General features: G+C 38.3%; 1 protein-coding gene across 2 annotated transcripts; it reads left to right on the plus strand.

The window, feature by feature from the left end:
- The first annotated feature begins 3,648 nt into the window (after positions 1-3,648).
- Positions 3,649-9,163, plus strand: LOC120328774 (uncharacterized). Of its 2 annotated transcripts, XM_078114797.1 has the most exons (6): positions 3,649-3,786; positions 5,448-5,598; positions 6,371-6,457; positions 6,983-7,045; positions 7,285-7,428; positions 7,630-9,163. In XM_078114797.1, the coding sequence occupies exons 1-5, from the start codon at positions 3,709-3,711 to the stop codon at positions 7,401-7,403; spliced, it is 498 nt and encodes a 165-aa protein (XP_077970923.1). In that variant the 5' UTR covers positions 3,649-3,708; the 3' UTR covers positions 7,404-7,428; positions 7,630-9,163. The 2 variants fall into 2 exon arrangements, with proteins under 2 accessions (XP_077970923.1, XP_077970924.1); XM_078114798.1 differs by lacking the exon at positions 7,285-7,428.
- Positions 9,164-11,380: the final 2,217 nt, after the last annotated feature.

The raw sequence follows: 11,380 nt of genomic DNA on the forward strand, positions 1-11,380 counted from the left end.
TACACAAGAATATACTTTTTAAACTAATATTATAAAAACGAGAATATCAGTCAGAGACCGAAGACTTATCGATCAAAAGTTAGGGGATCCCCCAGAACAGCGCTCTTACTCCATAGTGACACCTTGTGTCCCATCACTATTTACCTAATAACTCGCTAATTATACGACATAATTTGCCCAAAATCTATAGGCTTCTGGTCCGAGATGAGATGAATGCACATGCAAAATCTGGAGCAGATTCAAACACTCGCTTTCGTGAGATATCGCGTGCATCTAACAGACATACAGCAGGCTTGCAAATCCGCGCCCGAAAACGAGAGTCAAGGCATACTCTCGTCGACCTCCTAATGGAATTCGAAAGATTCAATGACGTCATAGTGACGTCACATATACTCCCGTCCCAGGAAAATGTTACGCGATTCAGGCGCGAGTCAATGTGTCTAATTATATCTACGCACACACTATCTACACACCTACTTTCGCTCGATAAACACTACTCCGTCGGTACCCTCGTCTGCGATATTGCTACTTGCGAGCGTCTCATTAAATACTAATCAAGATAGCTGCGTGCTATGCGACGCCGTTTTCCCCGCACGACGTAAATGACCTAATTATATATCGGGGTCAACCATTTTGCTATTTTGCAGGTTTTGCTGCAAACTGTGGACTGTGAATAACTCTCAACATGTTACCCTACAAAGAAAATAATACCTCAAGTTTTGCACAATAAAGGGAGGAACTTTAATAAACGGCAGTCGCCGTTGCCATCGCCTGCTTTTTTTTTTTTTTAATAAACAAAACCATTCATGCAGTCTGACATTTGCCGTACAAACTGAAATCTATAAAATAAGTTCGCATGTAGCAGATGAGTTCATGCAAAATAAACATCGCACAGAAAGAACGAAATTGAATATTAAACGCTAATCGCCCGCCGCCCGTCGACTTCGCATCATTTAAAATGTATAAAAAGAAAGGTTAGAAATTGTGTCGACGAACAAAGAAATGCGTGAGACGCTTTCAGGTTCACATATCACAGTTTTAGTCTTCTTCCGACGAGCTATCGTCGATGTTTATTAGTTGAGGCTGTACCAAGCTGGGCTTTGCTGTTTCCACCCCCCCTAAAATTGAATTTATACGACGTTTCACGAGACCTCGTTCAGACGTCCCATCGCTTCCCATAAGTCGGGCGGAAGCCTTGTTGACCAGATTTTCTCGAATGGCCCCGTCTTCGAACTGTTCCTTCCTAGAGACATACAGTGCAGTACGAACAAGAGGTTTTATGGCGTTCTCCGCCCTCTGTTTTTGGCAGCCCCATAAGGGAGCGATACTTGTTTGCGTCGGGAGCTTCCCATTCTCAATTTCGACACACTTTAAGTGGCCCTCGGAATTGAGGTGTCGTTCTAAATTATATCTTAGATTCCAGTTGGTGCCATTCTCCCCGTAAGTCGTCACATCATTAACAACTTTGCCTCCATAGCCGCGCTGTATTCTGTCAAAATGTTTTTTGCATACAATGCATGCTGCATGTACGACTTTGGTATTATCTTCGTTGAAACCGAACGTAAAACTGTCCTTCAATCTGTTCGGCCAAAACCTTCAGGCCGCTACAGAGACGGACCTTGATTTTTCCTCCATTTACTCTAATCATACAATTTATAATATCTCCTGTGGTATTTTTAAACAAAAAAAAAACGGTGTCACGCAAAGATACCCTTTTACCGGTAATTTACAACAAAACAGCCGTTAATATAACTAATTAATTACACTAGCCCTAATCTTACCGACATCCCATCTTTGTTAGTCTGCAACACTTCTATTAAATTCATAATACGCATTCGCAGTCTGCCTTATTACAAGCGAACATTCTGCATTCGCCAACGCCAAGTCGTCCGGAGGCGTGCCCGTGCTTGATTCCTCGCTTTTCGCTCTAATGTACTATTGTGACATCATAAACCATCGCCCGCAAACGATTTTACGTCACTAAAGAATAAAGAGCGAGAGGCGGCGGAAAAATCGCCTCGGACTCTCGTGTACTGCTGGACGCGAGTAATGACGTTTTTTACGGGAGTAATAGCTAGACTCGGGTAGGGCAAAATACGCGAGTCTAGACTAGAGTATGACTCGCGTACTCGCGTAGATTTGCAAGCCTGTACAGACAGACAAATCGAATACGATAATAGCTGATCGGTTAGTCGTCCCAGTTGGGTGGGAACGAAATGAACAAAATAAAACCTCGTGCGTGCGGTCACATCGGTGTGCAGATATCTAGGGGTTATCTAAGGTTTTTAACATCGTTCTCATAAAGTACTTCTTATTTTGTTCACTTCTGATGTGTACGAAGTTAATATGAGAGAACTGTGTTAAAAAGGGAAGCATTGCAATCCTTTTACAATATATTGGAGAGGCGATGATAAATCAGTCGAGAGAAAAAATATTGAAAGTTTGAAACTCGATTCTCAGGAGGTTGTTTGTTTTGGCTTGCTGTTTAAAGAATGCTATAATTATTAGATGTTTTATATTTTCGCAGGCGTGGGATACCGTGTATGTGCTATCTCCGCTTTTTACTTACGTTGTAACATTTGTAAAAATAGTTCAGAAAATGCTTATTATATCTTAAGTTTTAGACAGAGCGGCGAAAATTTAAATTTATTCGAAAAGAATGGGCGCTCTGCTTTCTCAACAATAAGTTACATGGGTATAAAAACGATTTTTCAATTAGGCATGCTCTGATTTTCAGGATAAAATGGGATATTTCATATTTATCTTGACTGTGTGGTGAACAACGCGTCCGTCCAGGTCGAATATGGGAATGCAAACTAGTTGGTCGTTTCAGATGCGTGGGCATAGAATTCAAATAAAAATAAAAGCCTGTACGTGTAGTCGCATCGGTTTTCAGATATCTATTCATTACAATACCTTTCTACTAAAGCCCAGAATAAGAGTATATTATTATACAGAGCCATTTGCAGTGAAACCCGCATGCTAGCATGCGAATCAAAACTTTTAACACAGTCAAGTTCCCATGAATAGGGTTGTTGGGTTCATTTCTGATGTGTGCAACGATAATCTGAGAGAACTAGGGTAACAAAATAAGCAATACGAGCTTCTTAGAATATATACATGGTGGGCCAAAATTTGTAAAACAGTTATCTATAGTTAGTAATTTAATAACTGTTGACCTATTTTTGGTCCACCCGTATTCCGATAAGGTAACGAAAAAATGGTAGCCGAGAGAGAAATATAATGAGAAGTGCTGTATATACTAGATGTGTTTTGTATATAGACAATATATTGTGTGTCGTGTATACTAAGTTATCAAAATGTTGTTCTAGGTTTGTTAAATGTTAAAATAATTCTTTGGGTCTTTAACATATTATCTACGGTAAAAGCATTCTTGCAGGTAATATTTACGTGACTATTATGTATATGGGAAGGATCATAGACATTTTAATTGTATTTACTTTGGCACAATGGTAATATTTGTTTGAAAAAATATTTTCTCATAATTGATAATGCAGAGTTTTGTAAATGGAAACACTGTCTTAAATATGTCGCGAGGTCAGATTTTGCCGAATTATATACGTAATCAGAGATTTTGAAAATACTTCCCAACTTCCACTTGAAAACTTATCTTTCTGTTTATTTTCCTAAGTTAGTCCTAATTGAGAAACTGCCTGTTTTCCAAAGTATTGATACCGTCTAGTAATCATGTATTTTACTCGGATACTCATGATACTATGCGTTGGAATATCACATGGACAACGAATTCCCGAACAAAGTTCGCAGGTGGGCATTATCAATATCACTTCGCATTTCTTTCCTTTACTGCCTGTTCCACGCGCCACCCATTAAGACTTTAACTCGAACGAGATACCAGGCGGTAATAGCAAATGTTGTGGGTTAGTACTTATTAAATATAAATGTAGTGGCACTCGAAAGGAATGTCTTTTTCCTTCAACACTTCTTTTTAATCTTTTTTTTGTTCTCTTTTTTATTAATATTGCATCTAAGCTTAAATGGGCCAGCCTCGACTATATTACACTATTCAAACTAATGCGTGATTTTCAACTGATTCGAACAAATGATTACAGCCAATATTGTACGGGATTTTAATTAGAGCCTTCGCCGTCGTGGCGTGCTTAAATTAACCGCGTAATATGGCGGCATTCGGCGGTGCTCGCTTAGAATGTGCACCAAGATAGCGCACAACCTAGAAAGAGTATGTGTACCAGGTTAGGCTTCAAGCTATGCGCCATCTTGGTGCACATACAACGGGAGCACCCATTCGGCAACCAGATTCCATTAATTTTAAAAATAGTGCATTTTTCGGCGTTCTAAAATTAGGTATGTGTACCAATATGAAGGTAACTAATTTTGCCTCCCTACTTCACATCAAGTTATGTAAAGGGTCTGAAACCTATGGGCAGGGGGTATATTCACTTGGCTAATACAGACAGTCCCAAAATCATATTTAGAACTAAAATAAAGAAAACTGGAATAAAATTATGGCCTAACCTTAACCTGGTACACATACTACAAAAAATATTGCATTTTTCTTACGTATCAGTGGCAGCATGTACAGAGCCATGTTCGGCTACGAGCTTCATAAACAGTTACAAAGATAAATGTCACGACCTTTACCGCAGAAAATATATATTCGCCATTTTTCAGACTGATTTCTAGCTTGTAGCCAGACTATTTTTGGGAGGGGGAGAAAATTTATTTTTTTATACGACACTCACTCGCACCTTTGTGTACAAACAAGTCCAGGTACGAGCGGCCACTGATTCCTAACAATCTTAAAGATTCCTCTAGTCTTCTATCGAAGTTATTCAATCTAAATAATCGCCGCGGTCACCCCCCAGCTACGTCTATGCCCCTAAGTTAAATTGGCGCACCCTCTACCCCAGCTATGCATATGCCTCCAGCAATATGATCTCGTGACATGCATTATTTTGCTAGCTGTTAGGGCATTGTGAATTCATAGATAGATAATAAATTAGTCTTCGCAACGCAACTCGATTGGAATTACCAGCACGTACCAAATTTTATTAAAAACTTGTTGGCGGGCAGCAAATCATTCAAAATTGTCACTTCTTTGCGGGCCGAACAATTTTACTTGACGGCCGCATTTTGCCCGCGGGCAACAGGTTGCACACCTCTGTTCTAAAGTATTGAATTCCTCTCAGACAAAAGGAAGTCAACCGGAGAAACGGAAATTAGCATCATCGTCATATTTAACGTTAGGATAAAATATTTCTCACCCAGGAGGAATATGAGGGGATCCTTATCAGAAACTCGCCCCGGTCAACGGAACAGTTGGCACGCCCCTGTAAATCACACCCCATTGATTACTAATAATGTTGCAACAAGAGTTGACCACACTCCACTAATAACCGTATTAAGCTTCATATATTCACATTTTATTGATAATCTACATTTTTTAGAATCAGGAAATGCATCTGTATTGCACTAACCGGGACCAGCATTCCGTCAGAAGAGGTCACAGAATTAAACAGGGAAAAGCTGGTCCCGTGGGGCCTCCTGGTGTCGTCAATTACAAAATCGTAAATGGAACTATAAAAGAACATTTCAATGGTATGTGTTTGCCAATTAAGCATATGATTTTCTTTTAAATATTTATTGTAGTTCATGATGTCGTTTGTAAGAATATTCACTATTATTTTGTGTATGTCCTCTGCGCTTCCTTTGCCAATAGTTTGTTCAGATATACATTTTTGAAGCGCATAAAACAGTTTACCGCAGTGGCGTAGCATCCACCCCCACAATCCCCGCGGTCGCGGGAGGGCCCACGGCGCAAAGGGGCGGTTAGAAATTAGAAATTTAAGCCGCAAACCAAAAGCTACAGTGCAAACCAATTAATGCACATCTTATAACGTTGATGTTAGTTCTGCTAAAATCGTTTTGTTACGTAACAATGCCAGGGAGTCGTAGATTTTTGGCATCTTGTGGTTTGATCGCACCGGCAAAATACTAAGGCTGTCAGAATGATGTCGAAAGCAAACAACTCGAAAGCCTCTCAGTGGCGCACAAAAACGCAGAAGAGGAAGAACGTATGAAAAAAATAAAAGTAATCAAGATAAACAGCAAATTTTAGGTTACCATTGCCTTTTTATAGCGACATGTTATGCTTTTTGACGAATTTAAAAAAAGCGTTGTTTTAGCTTATGTCCTTGAGTTTTTAGGGTCATTTCCACGAAATATTATTGCGGGAGGGGGGGGGGGGGGTCACGAGAGTCTTGCAACGCCACTGGTTTACCGGTATCATTAAACAAAGTAATATTGATAAAAATGTATATTGTATTATTTTAAGATAATGGTATTTCAATCCAGAATAATTTTTATTCAGATATTTCCGGACAGATACAAGCAAGGCTGACTCGAATTGGTCCGGTTGTTGAGAAATCTAGCGAGGACATACAGGATTTGAAAGCAGGTAAATGTTGACAGTTCATCTGATTAAACATTAGAGTCATGCTCAAATATATGGACACGAAGTAATCTGACACGAAGTGCAATCTGACACATTAGACCGATGCGGCAGTTTTCACGACTAACGCGACCGCGAAGCCGCCACAAGGTGCGCAATTTGGGATGGCGTCATAGCACATAATAAACGAATCTCATAAAGTCAACAAAATTTTTTAAAATAAATGTAATAATAGCCTTCTAAAAATACAATCCTTAACAAGCGAAAACTTGAAAGCAATTGGTCCTGTTTTAATGAGAATAGCATTTTTTTCGTAACAATGAAAACAACATACAGAATGTTTCATATTTACATTTCGTGTCCAATACCAATGAGACAATTGATTAATGCTTAGTTAAATTATGCATATGAGGTTAGAACCGATGTAGAAGCTATCATTCACGCTAAAGTCGTCTATAACAAATTATTTTTGTCGTACAAAGTTTTTCATCTTTTGAATACTATTGATCATTGTTCCTTTTTTCATTAAAGCATCCGGACAAACTCTATCAAACTTGAAAGAAATCGAAACAGCTGTTGAAGGGTTGACATCAGGTAAATTTTGGCTAGGAAAAACGAATAAAAACATCGAGTAACAAAACTGAAATATTCTGAGCGATTCATAATCAATTTTTATTCTCGTATTGTAATGGGATAAGCATAATATTATGATTCATGTATATTACTTGAATATGGAAGCATATAAGCTTTTTATATTCATAACAAGTTACTGAGGTTATTTCTTTTTGAATAACGAAGACATGATAGTAAATGAGTCTAAATTCACTTCACAGTAATTCAACAAATCCGAGAGCAGCTGGGAAATCTTACTAGAACATTGGCTTTACATGGAATCGAAGACATAAGCACTTGGTATCAAGCGCGGAACAACTATTATTCCCAAATACCATAGTCTCTAAAGTTATGCCCGATTAAAGGTATAATTAACCACAATTTGGAAAGATATTTCAGATCCAGAGCCCATTATGCTTGTATTATATTCTTTGAAAATATCTAAGAATTTGTATACTTAAGTGCTCAAATACTGAGCAAAAATTAATTTGATTTTGGCAATTCCTAGTCCCAACTCAGAAGCGTGCTGAACTAACATTTGGCATAGACAATGCATTTGTTTTCAGAGAAATCTTACCCTTGGTCAAATCTGGAAGTGCCCACACTTGGATTGGTTTGAACGACATTCAAGAGGAAAACACGTTCACCTGGGAAGATGGTGTAACGGCAACTGCAGGTTTTATTCCATGGTATGATGGTCAACCTAACAGCTGGAACGGTGATCAAGATTGCGTTGCAATGGAGGAAGGCTATGATTGGGCTGATAATGCCTAAATCATAATAAACATTACGGACACCTAACCAAGATCGGAGGATATATTACTTATAGTTTATCAACTTAACTGTCAACGAGAGATTGCTGGACTCCTCTTTCACGATTAAGGCGTCTCATATTCCTTCCCCTGGGATAAATCGAAAATATCATCCTATTCTATAAAGCAATAATAAATCTATGTCTGAAGGGTCCATAATCGCTGTTCGACTAAAATATTTAGTATTATCGAACTCCACAATCCTAAAAGGCTTAATGCATTGTATATACTCAGTCAGGAAATAACAATAGTTTTGACATTGGCAAACTACGGCCCGCGGGCTAAATCCAGGCCACACTTACATGGTCCGCCAGTAAAGGAAGGGGGAAATATTTGGCCCTTGATCCAAAACCTTGCCCTACCCTGCTAGTTGTTTTCAGTGGGTGTATTATACATAAGGTATTATAATATTTTGTGATTCGGTAGAAAATATAAGCTCTAATATGTAGCTTTAAAGATGCGGAAGAGCCAAAAAACCACATGCTGCTACCACGTTTTTGTTTCTTAGTGTCTGTAACATAGTTACAAATACTCAATATCACCTCCTTTTACCATGATTGTATATAGTTGAAATAAACTCTACTCTACTCTAACAGTTTGCTTTATGTTGATTTCATCGCTGACATGGCCAAATCCGGCCCGTTTGGTAATTCAATCTAGCCCGCCTGATGCTGCAACAACCAAACCTAAACCAAATTTTGATGATTTAGCTAAAAAATAACTCAATGAATTTGTTGCGAGTGATTTCAGTTTGGGCTTGAGGTTTATTGTTTTTTGCTTTTGTAACACTGAAAACATTGTTCATAAAATGTAACTTTCTACGTCACACTTAAATGGCCCGCCAGTCAAGGAGGGCAAAAGAGTTTTAAACAAGATAAAATAATGTTGTGTTCCGGTAAAAAAATATAAGATGTAAAATGTAGCTTTAAAGATACGGAAGGGTCATGACGAAATGCCGCTTCCACGTCTTCGTCGACTAGTGTTTGTAATATTGTTTTTCACCGATGCCTAATATCACTTTCTTTACCCTGGTTGGTTGTATATAGTTGAAATATACCTGATTACTAACCAGTTTGCTTTATTTTGATTCTATCACTGACATGGGCAAACTACGGCCCGCGGGCCAAATCTGGTCCATTTGGTAATTCAATCTGACCCGCTTGATGCTACCACAACTAAACTAAATTCTAATGTTTTAGCTAAAAATAGCTCAATGAATTTGTTGAGATTAAATTTAGTTTGGAATCGTGGTTGATAGTTTTTTACGTTTGCTTTTGTAACACTGTAAATATTGTTCATAAAATGTAACTTTTAACGTCACACTTACATGGCCAGTCTCGGTAGGCAAAATGTTCGGCCCTTGGTCCGTAAACCTGTTCTATTGCTTTCATTAAAAGCCTTTTTTTCTATTGCTGAACTAAGCAAGGCTATATATATATATATACCCTGGTATTCCAAAATATGATACGATTCTCATATTTATCGCGGGCAGGCCATCGCTATCAAGTGGCCCTATGCAAGATGGAAAGCGCGGGCCACAATTCAGGTAGAGTAAATGATGATAACAGAAATTGAATTCGGACACGTGTTTTACTAGATACCATATTTTACGCACCATAGGGCACCGGAAAACCTAGAGACAGCCTAACCATATGGCGAACCACGGCCTCTCGTCCGGTTACGAGTCCATGTCGGTCGGGCAAGGGATTATTTAGCCTGGGATTTGTTTTCGGAAGCATGGACTCGAAACATGTCCAAATTTCACAAGTTCCCAAGATTAACTTTTTAATAATATTGCTATTGGTCCACAACATTTCGAGAATCTGCGTTTCTTCCAAAAGGCAGCTTTTGCGTTAGTTATTTGATGATTTTATTTCTTTTTACAGAACAAGCATCAGATGGCGCTATTGAGTAGAAAATAATACGATATTTTCTTTCGTTTTCGTGGTTAAATAATTTTAAATTTGGGATGACAAATTTGGTTGGCGAATATCCTTTGTACGCCTACTTTTATCCGGTCAATATTATTTGAATTTGATCTTATCTTGTTTTGGAAGAAAGGTCTCCTGTATTTCATCTGATGTTACCTTTTTATATCAATCTCTTGCTTTAATCTGTGGTTCTCAAACTTTTACTGGCCGCGTACCAGTTTACTGTTTTATTTTTACTCTGGTCGGGTATCATACAAGATGGAAGATAATGAAAAGCTTTGCCGCTATATTCTACCCAACTTAAAAGGTATTGTTGCAATAATTCAGAGCTGCTCGCGTACCACTTGAAAAGCTCCAGCGCACCGCTAGTGGTAAGCGTAACACCTGTTGAAAACCATTGATCTAATCTTTTACCATGTTAGTATACGATGGCTTGTGTTTTGGAACTACACGGGCGTAGTTTGCCAGTGTCAGCTTTAGAAGGATCAAAATCTTCCCGGTTTGGCATTGCCTACGTAAGGGGTCAGCAACCTTTTGTCGCTCGCTTGCCAAAATTAAAGGTTGCAAATCTTGGCGAGCCGCACTTATTTTTTTGTGAAAATTAAAGACTAAAGGGGGTGGATGAATCACATTTTTATACAGATCAGAAGTTGAAATTTTAGATTTTAAAGAGCGAGCGAACACTGTGACGACACGTGGACTCGAGTCGTCTCATTAGGCAAAAAATTTACAAATGACATTCAATGGACCCAATGTTGTTGCATTGGGCTTGATAGCTTTTCGACATCAGGTGACACACTGGAAGAAGCCAAGATTAGAACATTTTCTAAAAGGACATCACTAATACTAGTTATCTGCTTGTTCTATGTAATGATAATTTTTGCACACGAAGAGGGCAATTCCACGTAATAAACCACGAAGTATGAATATTCAAACAACTATTTTAATCTTAGGAAACCCAAAATAGAACCACCCATGTTTAACACGTTCAAAATTCAGCGGTTACCAATTTGCATAGAAACGACGTTAAACCTTGTATGAGAAAGTACTCATTGATAAATAAATTTGAGCCATTTTTAGTGGTCTTGTTAATTTTTTTTACATGGTTTTTACATTGCTTTCATAGACAGAGACCTCTTAACAATATGGTGGACGCGGCCGCTATTGCACACATGAAACAGTGGTTCTTAAACTTCCATTATCCATTCCCCTTACCAAAGAAACTCAACATTTGCAGAATATTTGCCCTCTGCTTTTTCATTCAAGCTGTCCCCATCGGTTGTTTAACGTTTATTGATAAAAAGTCAACAGACGAAAATGAAAAATGAATGTATTGCTGTCAAACAAATGGTAGTCGATTCGCGGCGTCCGGTTCTCCTACATAAATACAGGACATAGTTTAACTTTTATCGCTTTAGATCAGTTATTTTATTTGCTATGTTTAATATGAATAGGCCAACAAACAAAAGCAAAAGAATATATGCATTTGCGTCAACGAATTAAACAGTCAATTTACCTTAAATTAATATAGTCATCGAGAATGGTACCAAGGTCTTTATGGTACCAAGGTCTGA

This window comes from Styela clava, chromosome 7 (assembly GCF_964204865.1).
Source record: "Styela clava chromosome 7, kaStyClav1.hap1.2, whole genome shotgun sequence".
NCBI classification, from domain to species: domain Eukaryota; kingdom Metazoa; phylum Chordata; class Ascidiacea; order Stolidobranchia; family Styelidae; genus Styela; species Styela clava.